At 49.5% G+C, this 19,031-nt stretch overlaps 1 protein-coding gene across 1 annotated transcript in view; it reads left to right on the top strand.

The window, feature by feature from the left end:
* The first annotated feature begins 5,839 nt into the window (after nt 1-5,839).
* Nucleotides 5,840-19,031, top strand: part of LOC126520711 (uncharacterized) — a 46,079-nt gene continuing 32,887 nt past the window's right edge. Inside the window, exon 1 of the mRNA XM_050169496.1 lies at nt 5,840-8,003. Coding sequence (XP_050025453.1) covers nt 5,840-8,003 — 2,164 coding nt within the window. The remainder of the gene's footprint in view (nt 8,004-19,031) is intronic.

The following is a 19,031-nucleotide window of genomic DNA, read 5'->3' as shown; positions in this document are numbered from 1 at the left end:
TCACCGCTGGCAACCAGATGTTGGGGTCTCGGTGCTGACGCCCGTTATTGCCAATGGGTCGCAAGCCCCAAGGGTAGCGTTGGCCTGGCGGCCTGGGGCACTGGAAGCATCCGAAGGTCCCGGCAAAGCAAGAGTAGACTGGTAACAGAACAACTTGTTTATTCTAACATAGCAAAAGAGCGGCCGGTCAGGTCGACCGAAGTGGAGAGACGGGAGAGCACGTAACTCAACAGTACAAATCGGAGCCTCTCTCCTGGCGTCCGGGGGCAGCTGCTCTTATACTCTCGGCGTCGCGGGCCAGAAGGAAGGTCACGGGATGAGCCCACGCGACGGCGGAGCATGAGCCCACGACGGCGCGCACGGTCGAGCCGAGAGACATGCTGAACCGAGTGTAGTGACGCATCGCCAACCCGCCGACGGACAGACCTCCTGGCACCTCACTTGGGGAGCTCCGCTCCCCGGCTGCCGCGCTTTGACAAGCGTGGGCACACACACACACACGCACATACGAAGACACGTGGCACTGAAACACGCCTGGACACGCTTGGCGGGGAGGCGTTGCGGCGGGGTCGAACGGGCCAAAATGTCCGCCGCGTTGAACGAAGCCCCGGCGTCCGTTGCATCCGCGCCGGCATTACCGCGCGTTGTAGGCGAAACGTAACAGCGTTCAGGCTCGTTTTGGATTCGACGACATGCAAGCTTCCGACTTGCGGGCGTGGACAGTTTCCTGCGGGCTTATCTTTGGGAGTGCGCCGAATGGTCGGCAATAATGTCGCACCGAACACTTCTCCGGCCGTAATGTGTACAGCTTCTGCGCGGACGAGCGTCCAGCGTTTTTACAGGAAAGCGCAGTCCCAATGTGAAAGCCACTCCGCTGTCAGTTTCCAGGCGTAGCTCTGTTTTGAGAACACAACTGACGTTTATAGAATCAAAGTTCCCGCGCAGCCTCCGGACAAATACACACGCGGAGTCCTTTTCGACGGCCAAGCGATAGAAAACTTTAGCGCTTCCGTTTGGCAGGAGCATTCGTAGGAGAAAGGTGCGAATACTGGAACAATAAAGAAACACATGTGATGAGACAGCAGGTTTGCAAGACCACGTGTAGGAGAGAAAGCGCGAAAGAACGCACATCAGTATGTGAGCTCCTCAGCCTCAGGAGCCTCGTGAAATGGCGCTCATAGCAACCGTAGGACGTATTGCAGTCACCGTTGTGTATGCATGTTAATTTGTACTGTCCTGTGCGCACGAAGAACAATTATGTAGTGAAACTTAACAACTATAGCTTTAATAAAAGGCCATAGGCCTGCGCGGCACACGCAGAACAGTCACAGCGTGCTGGACACGTGATCATAGATGCATGGTAGGCTGTACCACGGACACGGCCGCTGTGGGGCTAAGTGAGTCATCTTGCGTGGGCTGCAGGTGACGTATGGACACTAGGGCAAATAAACGCCATAATCGCAGACAAAATTATCTTGATGTTTCTCTATGTGCTCTACAACGTCTACATTAAACATTTCACGCCTAAATCAGTAATATAGAATATCGTTGATTAGTTATTGTTAATTACCTAACCTCGTACTAAAAATACAATGAGTTGATCAAGAGTGCAGTGAACAATACTAAGTTGGTTGCATTTTCATAACTCACACGTGGTTTTTTTTAAAACTATAGCACAGATTTAGCTGTATAAGTGATAATGATATAACATGTTTTCCTACATGCGGATTTAGCAAGCGACCATTCCCGACCGGTTTTAAAGACGTCTCACGTCAAAACAGGGCGGCTTCCACAAATATTCACCCGCCTCAATATGAAAAATATCCCTCGAGAGTGGGCTCTTGGTTTCAAAAGCCGAAAGTTCCTCGCTGGCTTCCGCTTAGTATTTTCGGAAGCCGCAGAGAGCGAAAACAAAAGCGTCAACAACAGTGAGACTGTATGTGACAGCTCCAATCCACGGAGAACGAACTTTTCATCGCCTGTCAGAAAGTGACATGATTTGCTTTTCAAATGAAGACAGCGCCAGAGCGCTTTTGCGAGCAGATACGTAGCACGCGGTCTGTCATTGCCTGTATGCTACCGTTCTGAGACTGTCACCGTTGAGAGCAGCCGGGTACTTTGGTGCTGTTCGTGAAATTTCGAGACATAAGAGTGGATCTGAAAAGCCTTTGTTCTCGGGGTTCTGGCAATATTGAAAGAAAAAAATACGCTTTCGTTTTCAGAGTCCTTTATATTCTTCGTGCACTCTGTTTTCTTCGAATGCCACCATGTCGCACCGTGCCACATCGGAGACAAGAAAACTGTGTCATTTGCTTCGATTCTAACTGGTGGTTTAAAACAGCTGCGAGACAGAAGCTGAGTATTGCAATGCCTTTATTTTTCGTAAGGACTAATCGTCGTAAGCCGGCGGTCTTCGCTGTAAAGATATGTTCGCCACGACAGCGGGCCGGCGCCTGTTCCAACGACTTGTTCAAGCGTACGGACTATTTTCCGAATACGGGCGTTGCTTCAACACGAGGCACTTTCATTTTCTTCTCATAGGCTCTCACAGCGCATTCGTATGTGCGAGTGCCCTAAATGTTGCACACCGTGAGCAACGCGTGGATGCCCGAATAAACAAGTGTAGCAGAATAGCGGTGCCCTAAAGTGCACGAATGTCCGCCTGACAGTACTCGGTCCGCGTATATGTGGCGCCAGAAAGCCACCTGTTGTTCACTTGAGCACCTAGAGATATTTCCAAGCTGTAGTGACGAGGGGCAACCACAGTGGGACAATACTAGTTACAAAACTAAATGTTTACTGGGCGAACCTATGCCCAGTATAATAAAGGTAACACTGAGCACAATGACAGCGGCGAGCACGCTCTTCCATCGTCAAAACTTGATCTGCGAGTCAAGCGTGTGGGCTGTTTATACGTGACTCGTCAAAGGTTCCACCGTAATGGCTGGCGCCCGTGTTCTTCCAAAACTTTCTACATAATTCGTGCCTCGCATACAATCTGATTACGCAGGGTTCAGTGACAACGGACAACTAATACAACCAGCGATAACAAGTAAGAAACTTCAGATCCAGAGAAGTGCGTCTTACGCTGCGCGATAACTTAGCCGCTGAAACATAACATAGCCGCTGAAAAACAGTCACCGTGAAAGACAAATGAGTACGAATGCCAATATCTTCGGCACCGGCTCTGTTCGGAGGGATCTGAGTGGGCCGCATTTACTGCGGACCACTTCAATTGACGCTTTCATTCGCTGACTCGTCAGGCGTAGGGGGAAGAGCTACCTGAACCAGATGAAACGGACATACGTGGCCACAAAGTAGAGAGAGACCTGGGACCACTATAAGCAGTGCCGTATCGCACATCCGCCGCCACTACGGTTTCTATACCGAGAGGACGTGCTGGCTCTATACGGCAATTGCAGTCGCACCCCATCCCGTATCTCCACTTTCTTCATGTCCCATTTAAAATGCGATGCCCGGGCTGCGGGAGCACACCGATGTTATGTCGCGTAACAGTGGAATATCGACGCTCACCTCGTGGACAAAAAACTTTACAGCGCTACCATCCCAATCCAGGACGGCCTCCCAGCTAGCACTGCATAGGTAAGTTCGAGGCCGCGCAACACAAAAAGGAAACCACCAAATCGGGCTGGCGCTGGTTCCGGCAGGCCCGCGACATCGACACGGCCATTGTAGTCCTGAACTAGGCACGTTACCCTCCAAACCTTTGACCAAAATAAAGTGGTCTTCCTTTCTATCTCACTCAGAGCTCGTTTAGTGCCTACAATATTTATTTGCATGTTGCTCGTCGACCGAGCAAGGCGCCACACTAGGCTCTACGTGTCGCAAACATGAAAGTGTGACAGAAAGTAAGACCCAGTATATGAGGCCTACTTACGGGAGCTTCCAGCTCGCGGGAAGTAGCCTTGTGGAATACCTTTATTTTTTTATTTTTTTTTGGTGGAGCCTTGGAACGATGATTTTCCAACCACAGATGACCTCGTTGTAGAAACTGCGCAGAAGCTGCTGGAAGTACCCTCGGAGAGCTGCAAACGGGAAAGTACTATATCTATGCATCCTACCATTCACATATCTTTGTTTTATCTTGATAAATTTCGCTTTCTTTATCTGCGTTTTCTGTGAGAAGAAACAAAATGACAGAGAAAAAAAGTCACGATGCCAGGCATTGTCACGTCACCTGTCGTTCTTATGATGCGTTTGGCTCCTACTTCCGAAAAGGAAACGTCCCTGTGATTCTGTCTGCCTAACCTTTGTCTCAATCCTTCTTTTTCGTTGTTTAATTCACTTCATTTGTCGTATAGCTGACCCGAGCCACAGTAAGTGACTCTGGCGGATACGAGCGCTAGTGCATATATAGAAGCGCACACGTCATATCGACGCCCTTCGCGAACAGGACAAACGTATGAATGAACGAACACACACACACTAAAACGCACACGCACACGAAGAAACACAAAACACTTTGAGCTGTGAAAAAAAATTCATATGGACGAGCAGCGTGTCCCAGCCCCCTTAGGCTGGATCACGCATCATCGGTATTTGGCCTCATCCCTCTCCCCCCAACCGAAACGTTGATTCCGAGCACGTTCTCGAAACCGGGAGAGATCGAGTCGAATGCGCCTTGCAGCCAGCCGCAGGCGCGATTGACCTTGCGTTGTGGACACAACGCTTTCGGCCACAGGGCCCAACCCACTGGTTCGTTTGTTTTCCCCCCTATTTCCGGGAGCGCCTTTATACAGCCCCCTTCTGTCCTAGAGCTGACCTCTTTCCGGCCAACACACGACTGATAGCTTCGAAACTTCCTTCTTTTATCAAATTGAGAAAAAAATTAAAGAAGACCTAGCCCGCATAGGCTAAAAGCGGCTTCTTTGTTACAGAAGAGAGAAAGAGAGAAAAAGTTTACACGCGCATACAACGTGCCCGAAACGTAAATACCACTTGGTTGGGCATAGACACGTAACAATGTTAGCTAGCTAATATGGCCGTAGCTTTTCTTTAAAGAGTGTCGTTTGCTGTTGGCCGGCTACATTTTCTAGTGATGCGCCCGACATCACGGTTCCCTTGCATTAGCCCTTCAGAACAGCTACAGCGTAAGGAGCATTTTTCTAAATATGGAGCCTATCTTCTGCGTCATATTTTAATGGGTTTCTATATTGACACAGTCAGCTGCATAATTACCGTGGCAGTCATGTAGTTTCAGGGGTTATGAATATACAATGAATCACTCTAAAACTCATTTTACCGGACCTTTATTTCAGATGACAACCCGCCGTGGTTGCTAGTGGTGTTGAGAATTGGTAGCGACCGTCGCGCGTTTCCTGCAACCGTGGTTGGGGGCCCGGCGACGCACCAAGAGGGAGCCGGTGAACGGACGAGGGGGCGCCCCGCTGGGCTGGTGTCCCGACCGGCGCCTCGACCCGCAACCTGATCCGTGCCCCGTGTTTTCGGCGGACCGCCTGCTGGGCGCGAATGGCCGGCGCTTCCGAGAAGGACGAAGGCGTCGGTGCGGTCAACGGACAACTCTTATTTTGTATTTTCTTTTCTCTTCCCTTTCTAGTCACTGCGATGTCTTTTGTAAAATAAACGTTCAGTCTTGAAGCGAACCCCGACGAGTGAGAATCGTTCCTTCGAGGCTCCTGCGTGCGCGGCCGCTGTATATACGCCGCCGCCCGAAAGAGTCTCACGCAGCAGCAGTTTTGTTGTAGTCGCACTCGCGAAGTGACCTCCACAGAGCGTTGGTCGTAGCCTTTAATTATTCTACAATTTTTCTGGTGCCGAAACCCGGGAGTGCTACATCTGGAATAACTTCGCCTGCATCATGGAGCGACTACAAAGGAAGCAAGCGGCCCTGCGACAAGCCATCGACACTACCATCGCAGCGGCCAGCACCTTACTTCAAGCGACAGAAGCATCAACCGGTGAGCTTGAAGAACATTTCGACATCCTTCTTGAACAAGCTGAAGAGCTTAAAGCAGTCAACGACGCTATAGAAAAGAAAGTGGACCTACAGGAGCTCGACACCGTATTAACAGAGTGCGCTGCCTACAGCTTGAGAATTTGCACCTTGAAAACAAGGATAAAAAGGGCACTGAGAAATGGAGCTGCGAGCAAAACGAGTTCAAGTACCCCATCAGAAACAGGAAATAACTCTGACCACGTCGCACAGTCAGGTTCCGTCCAGCATGCAGTTACGACGACTCTTCAGCTACCGTCGACAACGACAAGACTTCCGAAGCTAGAGATCGCCAAATTCCACGGAAACCTGCGCTCATGGCACAGATTCTGGAATCAGTTCGAGTCTACCATCCACAAGAATCCAGCTCTACATCCAATTGACAAGTTTCAGTACTTGACGAGCTATCTCACCGGCAAAGCAGCAGCCGCTATCGACGGGCTACCACTCAGTGACCGGAATTATGAAATTGCAGTGAAGACATTGGTCGAAAGATTCGGAAAGGACGACGTTATCATTGAAGAACATATGTCGAGGTTGCTCAACATCCGACCTGTCCATAACATCCTCGACACCGAGAGGCTGCGGACCCTTTATGATGAGGTACAAACGGGGGTTCGGAGTCTTGAGGCATTGGGTGTGGCTCGACGCCCAATGACGACGTTTGTACCTTATGGAGTGCTGTTATTGACAGTCCTACGGAAGAACATCCCGAATGAGCTTTGCCTCGGTTACTTCAGACAAAAGACAGCGGCTGCAGCCATGCCAGGAGATGATCTTCAAAATTTCCTCAGTTTCCTCAAGACCGAAGTAGAAAGTCGAGAGAGGGCCGAATGTGGAACCCGTCAACAGCTGAGCACCGACAGGCTGAGCCGCCCGATCCGCAAGGATATTCCGGAAAAGAAGGCGTCCGCGTCGGTTTTAACTGCCGTCATGAAAGCTGAAACACTGTGCAAATTTTGCGAAGCGAGCAGCCACTTAACCGCCGACTGTGATGTTGATTTGACTGCGGATCAGAAGAGGACAATTGTGCAGCGGGAAAGACTCTGCTTTAGGTGCGCCAAGGCAGGTCATCGAGCATACGAATGCCGCAACTCAAGATGGCTGAAATGTAAGAGATGTTACGGCCGGCACGTTGCAGCCCTGTGTAACCTGAATCGACGACCAGCGACAGGAAAGTCGGAAGAGAAGACTGTACTCACTGAGACAATCGTACAGTCTTCGCTGCAAGTCGAAGGCACCAAGAAGAGAACCCGTGTCCTTCTGCAGACGGCTCAAGCGTGGGTTCAGGGCAGGGAGAAGCGAGCGATGGTCAGGCTGATGATTGACGGCGGAAGTCAGCGTACCTTTGTCAAGAAAGAGGTTTCACAGAAGATGGGACTGCGTGTGATGGGAGAGGAGACCCTGAAAATAATGACATTTGGAAACGACAAGCCGTCTTCAGGAATGAAGTGCCGCCGAATGGAGTTATGGCTGTGCAGTCGACACAACGAAAGAAAGATCCGCGTTGAAGCGCTCGAGATCCCACAAATCTGCTGCGACATCGTGCCAGCACCTGAAGCTTCCACCGTCAACTACCTCGAAGAGCAAGGCCTCGAACTCGCCGACAGTACGCAAGATGGAGCAGAGATAGGGCTGCTGCTGGGATCCGATTTCTACTGGGAGGTCACAACCGGTGGTGTCAGGCGCCTGGACAGCGGTCTCGTAGCCGTGGAGACCATTTTTGGCTGGACCCTGCAGGGGACAACGCACACCACAGAATCAACAGCAACGTACGTGTCCACTGTGGGAGTGTTGCGCGTGGCTGTCATCGGCGAGGAAGACCAAGACGACACTGCTGCTCAACTGAAATCGTTTTGGCAGCTCGAGCACATTGGCATTGTCGACGAAGGAGAGGCGGACGTGGAAGACAACCAAGTTTTGCGGGAATTTAGGGAGAACGTCTCCAGGAACAACTGCCGATATCAAGTTTCCCTTCCCTGGAAAGAGAATGCTGGCGATTCGGCAGACAACAAAGCCACGGCTTTCAGTAAGCTCCGGTCGTTGACGACAAAATTTGTGAGCAACAGAGTACAGGAGATACAAGCACTAACTGATCCCGCTGTTTGGAAACATTGCCCGGGGAGAGAAAATCCAGCAGATCTGTTGACACGGGGCATGCTGCCCTCCCCTTGGGTTATCAGCCAGAGCTGGTGGACGGGACCGAAATGGCTAAAAGGTGTTCAAACGTACGACGCGATGCCTTCACACGTCCCTGAAGCTGAATGTAGCACCGAAGAGCTCCGTAAAGTTCACGTGCTGAACACCGTGACGCTGGTAGACAAAATGCCTCTCATGGATCTTGAGCACAAGAGCTCAATGACACGGGTACTCCGTGTCACCGCATGGGTTATGCGCTTTCTTCATAACGCACGGAACGCGTCAGAGAAGCGAAGGGGAAGCCTGTCAGCGGAAGAGTTAGCACAGGCCGAGAGTTACTGGCTGAAAGTATCACAAAGAGAAACCTTTGGGAAGGACATCCATTCTCTAATCTCTACCGGCACACTTAATCGTAAGTCCACCATCGCGGGTCTGCTCCATTCTTTGACAGCGACGGCCTATTGAGAGTTGGAGGCAGGCTACAGAATAGCGCGCATAAAGAAGAGACGCGGCACCCAGTTATTTTGTCCGCTGTGCATCCGTTTACATGCTTATTGGTGGCCTGGGAGCATAGGCGGCTTTTACACGCTGGAGTAAGGGACACTCTGACTCAACTTCGCGAAAGATATTGGATCCTGCGAGCAAGACAGGCCGTGAAGAAAATCATTCGTCGTTGTGTTCCGTGTCAAAGACAAAGCAGCCGCCCCGCGGATGAGCCGTTTGCACCGCTCCCATACGACAGTATCCGCGAACCAGAGCCATTTGAAATTGCTGGAGTGGACTTCGCAGGGCTGCGAAAGGTCCTCGGAAGAAGTGCCTTACATTATGACAGCTTGACCACCGTCCTCACTCATATCGAGGCGGTTGTGAACTCCCGCCCGCTCACGTTCCTTCACTCGGACGCGGGGGAGCTTCTGCCCCTAACGCCATCGCATTTCTTAATAGGGCGCCGAATGACAAGTTTGCCTAGCACTGGAGAAACGGTCCCCAGCGAATCTACGAAGCCTGCGCTCACAAAACGTTGGCAACACCGTATGACACTTGTCGATTCATTCTGCAGACGATGGAGGCAGGAGTACCTACTAGAGCTTCGCTCTGCTTATGTTACCGCTCAGCGCAAAGAGAGAAGCATAAGGGAAGGGGACATTGTCCTACTCGGGGAAGAGAAGGTCCCGCGGCAGATGTGGAAGCTGTGCCGGGTTGTCGAGACGTTTCCTGGAAGGGACGGCCGAGTTAGAGCATGCAAGATTTCTCTGCCGGACCGAAAGCTGCTGAGACGACCGGTCCGAGCCCTCTACCCGCTTGAACTAGGGGAGGAATGAGCCGACGCTCATTGCGGGGGAGGTTGTTGAGAATTGGTAGCGACCGTCGCGCGTTTCCTGCAACCGTGGTTGGGGGCCCGGCGACGCACCAAGAGGGAGCCGGTGAACGGACGAGGGGGCGCCCCGCTGGGCTGGTGTCCCGACCGGCGCCTCGACCCGCAACCTGATCCGTGCCCCGTGTTTTCGGCGGACCGCCTGCTGGGCGCGAATGGCCGGCGCTTCCGAGAAGGACGAAGGCGTCGGTGCGGTCAACGGACAACTCTTATTTTGTATTTTCTTTTCTCTTCCCTTTCTAGTCACTGCGATGTCTTTTGTAAAATAAACGTTCAGTCTTGAAGCGAACCCCGACGAGTGAGAATCGTTCCTTCGAGGCTCCTGCGTGCGCGGCCGCTGTATATACGCCGCCGCCCGAAAGAGTCTCACGCAGCAGCAGTTTTGTTGTAGTCGCACTCGCGAAGTGACCTCCACAGAGCGTTGGTCGTAGCCTTTAATTATTCTACAAGTGGCTATGGTGTTGGGCTGCTGAGCACGAGGTCGCGGGATCGAATCCCGGCCACGGCGGCCGCATTTCGATGGGGGCGAAATGAGAAAACACCCGTGTACTTAGGTTTAGGTGCACGCTAAAGAACCCCAGGTGGTCGAAATTTCCGGAGTCCTCCACCACGGCGTGCCTCATAATCAGAAAGTGGTTTTGGCACGTAAAACCCCATAATTTAATTTAATTTCAAATGACAACATAATGTGGCCGCGATCCTCTGCAATACAATTTGAACTTGAATTCAAAGTCAAATAAAACACTTCATGGTTACACACAGACGCTGCAGTTATCATTAAAATGCAAAACACTCTATGTTTGGATCCCGAAAGAGTGTTCTGCGCAAAACAACCATTAAATTATTTTGCTGCTCCAAGATATTCGACCGTGCCGCACATTGTCGCCTAATATCAAAACCCTCCGCACACAAATTGTACTGTCTTACCTTGTCATGGATCCGTAATTCCCTGTCCAATCGTCAGCAGTTTACTATTGCAAATAACTACTGTTCCCCCGTAACAGACGTTTCTTTGGTGTACCTCAGGGTGGCGTCCTCGGTCCCTTACTTTCCCTCATCCTTATTAACGACCTACCACTCGTTGTGTCCTCCATTATCAAAATATTCTCCGACGACTGCATAATTTATCGCCCAAATAAAAGTTCAGATGATCATATCGTTCTTCAGCAACATCTCGAACAAATTATTAGCTGGTGCAATAAATGGCTAATAAACTTAAATACCTCAAGATGCAAGGGACTGTCATTTACCCGGAAGTCGACAACCTCCGTATCCTTACCGTATTGATAATTACACTGTAAATCCTACATGGTCAGAACACATCGCGTTCATTTCGGCTAACGTCTCCCAATCGTTGTGGTACATGGGACACAACTTAAGAAATCTACCTTCTAATGTTCGCAAACTAGCTTACCTAACTATCGTTCGTCCCAAGCTCGAGTACACATCACCCATTTCGTCCCCTCACCAGAAATTATTGAAAGGGCAGAACGGATCCAGAACAGCGCAAGCCGCTTCATCTTAAACAATTAGGGCTACCAGTCCAGTGTAACACAAATAAAACTTAAACTTCCATTACCCTCCTTGAACCCTCGCCGAGACATTGCGCTTTTAACACTGCTTCACAAATTCATTCACTCCACTCGAGCACCCGCATGCTTGAAACGACCCTACTCCACGTCACATAGGCTTCATAATCATTCCAGCTATGCCCGCATTTGCGGTTCTACACATGCATTCCATTACTCTGCTCTTCCTCGTGCTGTCAGATTTTGGACTTCTCTCCCGGATAGCATGGCATGCCTGTCCAACTACGACTCCTACCCTGACGCCATGACTGAATACATGACTAAAAAGATGCGAGGTTTTACGATTCTCGCATCATGCTTTCTTGTAGTTCCACCATGTTTTACACCTTTTTGTGGCGTTAGTAAGGTTATGCCACTATGTTTACCCTTCTGTCGGAATGTCCCGTTAGTAACTTTTTATTATTTTTTATTTTTTTTTCAATCTTTAATACTCTTAAGCACCCAGGTATTGTTAATCACACGGCTGCATTGAAAATACTCTGTGTGATTCATTCCTTGTTATTATATTGCTTTTTTACTAGTGAATCGTGAACTAAGTTATTCTTTTTTAACTTGTTTGTGGTTATCGTTGTACTACGCAAACTGCTACGGTTTTATGCATTTAATATATTCTATGTAATTTCTATGTATTTTCTATGTACTGCCCCCTTTACTCAATGCCTTAATTTGAGGTATGTCAGGTGTTTTTAAATAAATAATTATATCTTGGAACAACGAAAGAAATGGAGAACAATATAAATGGCATGCGGAAGAATTGCCAAACAAAATCAAGGCAGAAATAATAATAATGTGACACTGCTATATTGTGACACCACCATATTTAGGGATGTCCCACGGTGCACCGCTTTGACTAGGGAAGCAGATCGCATATATTCGAACGCATTGGAACACAAAGCCATTGCAGCAAGAACAAAACAAAAAGAAAATCTGCGCAGATGTTACTATAGCGTTGCCTGGTTTGAAAGAGGCATAGGGGCATACAAAACATGGAGAAAATAATAAAAGTGAGGATAACACAAACACCTTTCGTTTTCGTTCCTCCTATTCGTGGGGTTGGGACACAATCATTTTAAAACCATGAATCTCCACCAGATTCTTCAGCTTTCTGGAGTTCTAACTGTGGCGTTAGTAGGCAAAGCCCTCGCACTATAGTAGAGATTACGCTGTTGCAACGACGACTCATGCAGGAAACGTGTACGGGTGCCTGAATCAAGGGACATTATACAGGGTGCCCCAGCTAGCTTAAGCCAGAGTTGAAAAATATGCAGATGCCACGTAGAGATGGACAGCGCAAATGTAATGTTGTTTGCGATAGCTTGGAGATACTCAATCTATCTTTGTTTTCATTTCACGTAATTAGATAATTAGCGTTAATTAACCAACTTCTCAAATATTATAATTAGATTAAAAGTGCCAGTGAGAAAATTGTAGAGCGACCTGAAAAAATTCCCGATACAAATTTATGTTGCTCGATACTTACGAAGTGAAAGTTGCCGCGCGATTGGGCGCTCGGGGCACTTTGCTTGTGTTCGCCGGCTTCATTCACGCTAGGCAGAAGAAGAAGAAGAAGAAGAAGAAGAAGAAGAAGAAGAAGAAGAAGAAGAAGAAGAGAAACCTTTATTTGAAGTAGTGATTTGTCAGTCGAGGTGGGAGGGTCCCTTATTCCAGGAACCCTCTGGCTTGGATCGCCCTCCGGGCCCGGGCGCCGAATTCGAGCTGGTCGACCAGGTCCGGCTTGGAGATCGCAGCCTCCCACGTTTCAGCGAGGAGGTTTGGGTCTGCGTCTGCTGCTACTAGTTGTGGCGCTGTGATGCTTGCTCGGGCGTTCGTGCATTGCATGAGGAGGTGCGCCAGGGTGTCTGCCACGTTGCAGCGTGGACAGATGTAGCTGTATAGCGTCGGGTGGAAATGATGCAGTAACCTTTCGTGGGTAAAGGTATTGCTCTGGAGTCGCCTGTAGTCGGTGCCTTCGTTTCTTGTTAGTTTTGGATGTGGTGGAGGGTAGACCCTGCGTCCAAGCCGATATTGTTGTAGCAGTGCTTGGTAAGTTAACGGTATTGTTTCCGTTTCCTCCTCTGATTTGGGTGGGTGGGACCTGTCTAGAATGTCGTGCGGGGAAGCCCGGTTGATGCTTGCGCGGGCCGCGGTGTGTGCCGCTTCATTCCCCTCGAGTCCCTCGTGTCCCGGAACCCACATGATGCAGGTGTAAGGGGGAGGAATATCGCCACGTTTAAGTAAGTTGATCGCTTTGATGGAGATCCTGCCCTTCATGTAGTTTCGTGCCGCTGTTTGAGAGTCGGTGAAGACCACTATGGCATCCTCGCTTGTATGGGTGGCGAGTGCTATAGCGGCCTCCTCAGCTGTCTCCGCGCGTTTGGCGAGAATTGTCGCCAACGCCAGTGTCGTCCCCCTGTAGTCTGTGACGCTGATGGCGAAGGCGTTTCGGCCCGGAAACTTGGCTGCGTCCACGTAGCGCGCCTGCGGCTCGTTACGGTGCTTGTGTCTGATGGCGTTTACCCTGGCGAGCCGTCTGCCTCGATGGGGTTCTGGATGCATGTTCCGAGGGATCTGAAGAACTTGTAGACAATCTCGCCCCTTCGATGTGATCATTTCCTTGCGTTCTCCGTCGTGTTCTAGATTGGTTGCGGATCCTGTGCGTCGGAGAATGGCTCGGCCTGTGGTTGTGAGCTTGAGTCTCTCGATCTGGTTGATGAGGTGCGCTTCCGCGAGTTCTTCCCAGGAGTTGTGAACTCCCATGCGAAGCAATCGGTCAGTGGAGGCGGTTGTCGGCAGTCCTATGGCGAGCTTCGTGGCCTTTCGTATTAGGAGGTTTAGCTTTTGTTCCTCGGCTGTCTTCAGGTTGAGGTAAGGTGTTCCGTATGTAATGCGGCTGTAAAGGAGGGCTTGCATCATTCGCAAGGTGTCGTGCTCTTTGAGGTCATTGCGGCGATTGGCCACCCCTCGTATCAGATGAGTAAGCTGTGCCACGGTGTTGTGTAGCCTGGGGAGTGTGGCGGAGCCGGATCCGTCCTTGTGTATATGGACCCCGAGGACTCGAAGTGAGTCGACCTTCGGTATCGGGACTCCCTGAAGAAGGACTTGTGGGTCCGGTGCAAAAACACTTTTATGTTTTTCCGACCACATATTTTCGCATCTCAGTGCTTGTCGCTGCTACGCTTGCTCCCGAAAATCAGCCCTGTGACCCGCTACGTAGGACAGAGCCAAGAACCTGTCGGCAGAATAGGGCAATTTCACGCTGTCCCATAATGTCCTCTCCTTTTTCTTGCGTTTAGTGATCGGCCTTTCCTTTTTGTTTCTTTGTACATTGACAGGAACAAGTTAACATCAAAACTGCAACGCCGATTTATAGAAAGCGTTCACCTCTAAAGATTTAAAGACATACCCACAGATAAGTTTACTACTCTTTCTTGGTACGCCGTAACAAGAAAGGCCATGAAATGGGGGCTCGCCACAGCGCAGTAAGGACACGGGTGTTCTACCCGTAACGAGCATCTCGTTTGAGCTATGCGGGCGGGAAAATGAATTTCGTCGTGCGTAAAATGTGTTTTTTTATTCATATTTTTGTGTTTGCTGTAACTCCTTTTATGTATGTGCACGGGAGACGTTGGTGCGGTGGTGTTTTTCGAAGTGCGTACCACCGGCAACTCGCCACTCATCTACACTCTTTCAGCTTCTTTTTCCTTTGCACTTACCTTCTTCTTCCAAGTTACTTCGCCCTCATTTTGCGTCTCTTCCGGTGGCGGTGCCATAATTGGCAACCAGTCGTTTTGGACCGGGCAGTTTATTATGCATTTGCTCGATAGACGCCGCAGAAGTGGCCCGCATCGATTCGACATTTCGCGGGAAAAGCGACGGACACCAGTTTCTGTATCATTCACTCTCGTATGCTGCCTTTCTGGTGGTTTGTGGCGCAGTAATTAGGTATTTCCACTTCTATACACGCGATCCGATTTCTTTTTTTCCTTTTCGACTGATGTACTCTCCATGTTCAGAAATAAAGGCGTACAAATCGTTCTAATTTTTTCTTCATGTGGAACCCTGATTAGGCAGTCAACGGTAAAAGAATGTCGCTCATATCCCGAACCATAGCGTTAACCCGTTCACCCCGGAAAGACCCAAATGCGACAGTGTGGGATAGTCCAAATGGACGTTGGGTCAAACTGACGCAAAGGCATACGTGAATGAAGGACAGCGCGTGCATGCAGTGCGTGTAAGCGTGACAGGTGGCGCCTCACATCGGTCGTCGGTTGAGATCAGGACGAGCGTGCGCTGCTGTTCTCGCGGCAAACGACCCGGGCCTAGACGCAGTCGAGAACGCCCTATGTTCGGAGGCAGGTTCACGCGTGCGAACTATGGAAGGTGTCATTCTTCAAGACGGCAGTCAGACTTTTCGTAGCGGCATCGGATACATGTGACAAGGCGAAAGAGGTAGAAGACATATTTGCCGCTGAGAAGACGCGAACAAAAAGGAAGATGCATTGACGACTTCACGGGTGAAACTTGCAACTATTCATTTTAGGATGCACACCCCCGGAAGTACTTCAGTAAATATTAATTGGGCGAATATACAGAGGCTGAATTCACGAAGTGATTAGTTCGTAAGTTAAAAAAAAATAAACTATGGGGTTTTACCTGCAGACACCACGATCTGATTATGAGGCACGTCATAGTGGGGGACTCCAAAAATTTGGACCACCTGGCGTTCCTTGACGTGCACCAAATCTAAGTACACGGGTGTTTTCGCACTTCGCCCCCATCGACATGCGGCCACCGCGGCCGCGATTCGATCCCGCGACCTCGTGCGTAGCAGAGTTCGCGGGAACTTCGTGCTTAGCAGAGTTCGTAAGTGATTTTCGCTATTGGTCAACCACCTTCGCTATATGTCTAGCATCAGGATTGGCTGGGTAGTTTCTCTTTCGAACAATCTTAGCTTTAGAGATTTTGGGGATCACCGCAAGATTTTTTTAAGGAGATTGAAGCAATGGTAAGCTTGCAGCTTGCGCAACTAAATTTCCTCAGAACCCGACGGTCACTTCACAGCTTCTATGATTTCTTTCGTTTTTCTATCTTTTTTCGTGAATGGCCTGTTTATAGAGTTGTTGGCTTCTTTTACGCTTGCGTATCTCTGGAAGGAGGAAGAAGTTAAATAATGACGCAAGAACAGACAACCACAGAACAAGATAAAGAAATGCATCGACAAAAAAGACAAGTGAAAGGACGAGATAGGGGGGTAGAGCTTTGCTGTTAAACCTTTTCCTGTCAAAATGTGACTTGATTTGGTTTTCAAATGTAAAGTGTCTCAGCATGCCCTATATATGCGTCAAAGGGTTCAACGTCTCTTTCTCTCCCATAATGCACAGACACCCAGTTACGCCAAACACCGGGCCCCACAGGCTTGTGCCAGAGCCTCGAGATTGCGCCGGCTGTAAGAGAGAGAGAGAGAGAGAGAGAGAGAGAAACAACTTAATTTAGTCGCCTGCAGAACCAAACCATGACTAAATGGCGCCGTGACTGGGGCCCTGACGTCTTCTCAGCGAGTGGTCTCTACTCAACTCCAGCGCGTGTTACTCCCGCGGTCGCACTGAGGGGCAACGTTCCGTCGGTTTCGCTCAGCATTTGTCTTTCAAAAGCCGCCAAGACCTGCTGGACGGCCGAGGTTTGGCTTTCGTGGTCGTAGCATTCCACCGCAGCCGCGAGTCGCGATGGAATCGTTGTACTTGTCGAAGCTTCGTCGGAGAGAGAGAGAGAGAGAGCAAATGATAAATAGTGGCCCTCTCAACCTCTTACCATATGCGTCGTCGTTCGGGTTTTTGGGTTTTTCTCCTGCCTAAGCTGCCCTCTTTCAGAATATTTTGGGGCTTGCTACTTTATCTTATGCTGGACTCTACCTAACTGTATGTTAAGTAGAGCCCAGAAGCCCTAGGCCACTGCCCACCCACAGTTTTATTTTTTTTTTCTTGTACTTCGCCATCCTCTTTCTTTTTCTATTTGTTGCTTCCATGTCACCATGCACTCATCCGCCTTTCCTCGAGTGATGTTTTCCGGTACTGTTTTCTTCTCACCTTCGGTCCCTCGCCCATTGAGTTCTTACTCTCTGCTCAAGATTTTGGTTGTTTCCTGTTAGCAGCTCCTCCGACTTACATTCCTGCCGTATTACGATCTTTTAGCATTGTCAACTAGCCCAAGTTACTCTTTCATGTATTAATATTTCTTTTTTAACATCCCCCTAAGCTTTGTTATTTCTTAGAACGTTCCTTTGAGTCTCCGTTTTCTCTTTCCCCATCCTCGGAAGCTGCTGTCTAGCCTCACTCCTCCACCGCTCCACATTCACCGATACGCTCGTTCAGTGAAGCTAAACCATTATTTATTTTCTGATAAGAACGAAAGCTGATTGACACCACTACAAGAGGCCTTTGCGTATTAACTGAATATAAATGATGTCTTTCGTCGCTTCTACTACCCTTTTTAATAGTTCTTTGGCTATTTTCTTTCCTTCTACCATGGTACATTTCTTTTCCCTTCAAGTAATACAAGTACAAGCAATTTTAAACTCCGTTTACGCCTTTATTATTTCTATGTTTCGTTTTATTTTACGCGGCGGCCATGCAATGAGACATTTGCTTTACTTAGAGCTAGTGGCTATCTTCCGATTCGAGATTCGCTCGGACTACGCTTCGTCTGCCTTTTCAACCTACTGACACATGCACGCGCGCGCGAGCACACACACACACACACACACACACACACACACACACACACACGCACACGCACACGCACACGCACACACACACACACACACACACACGCACACACACACACACACACACGCACACACAAAAGCTGTTGGTTCGTTCATGCTTTTGTTGCTGTCGCGACCTGTTCACCGTTACCTTGAATGCGTGCTTTTTTGTCTGTGTTACGTGTGTGCTGGCACCTCTTGCACGTGCCAGCTGCTCCACTGCTCCGACGCCTGGTAAAAGCCTGGCGAAACATTTACAGCGGCCGCAAGGTTTATGGAAAAGTCGCGCATGAACTACTCGGAGGGTGTTCAACCTACACGCGGTTGCGACATCTTTCCGCGACGCAGCACGCATGACAACTGCTGTTTGGAAGAAGGAACAGCACCGTCAAAGCTACCAGGCGTCTCACGACGTTGGGATGATGCGGAGGGTCGCCAGTGGTGTTGCAGACGTCGTACCTCGATGGCGCACGAAGCTGAGACCTACGAAAAACCATCGGCGTTAGTCAGTACCCAGATGAATGTTAAACTTTGCTCGATGTCTACCTGTATACCTGTCCACTCTGCACGCTCAGCAACAACGCTGGTTTGCTTAAGGTTCCCACAGTGCTCATGCCAGCAGATGAAGGCACAACGCAGCCCTGGCTCCACCACCAAACCGACTGAGCGACGCGGTGACTGTGCGTCCATTTCGCTTCGTCCTCTTTGCAGAGAAGCGCACTCCGCGTATATGGTAAACATCAGTGCGTGAACGGTGCCTACACCGTCGATAGCAGGACAGCACAACGACGCGAACACGCCTCGAGCCTCCGTATAAGTGCTACCTCAATGAAGTGAAACAAACACTCAACAGGGGATAAAGTACGTGAGACTTACGAAAAGCTGTTTATGGAAGAAGTTAGGAAAACATTCCTGAAACACACGTTTACAAATTGAGACATTTTACGACTTCATTTCACGTTAAGATGACGTCTCTAAAAGCAAGTTCTTTCGCAGCGAGGCTGTGAGCGTCTGGCTGGCCGGGATTTCTCGTGGCGTGCTCACCCAAAAAACAAACAGCAGCTGGAAGGCTTTGTCTTTGAATTCCCGCGTAATTTTACGTTTTCTCGTATATTCGAATTACATTTCGAACCCATCATGTCTGCACGTTACGTGCAAGTGGCGATTTTGTCATTTTCTGATGCAGTTTACTTT

The sequence above is a fragment of the Dermacentor andersoni genome, chromosome 3 (assembly GCF_023375885.2).
Source record: "Dermacentor andersoni chromosome 3, qqDerAnde1_hic_scaffold, whole genome shotgun sequence".
Taxonomy (NCBI): domain Eukaryota; kingdom Metazoa; phylum Arthropoda; class Arachnida; order Ixodida; family Ixodidae; genus Dermacentor; species Dermacentor andersoni.
The sequence above is the reverse complement of the archived record's forward strand: the minus strand, read 5'-3'. Positions and strand labels throughout refer to the sequence as shown.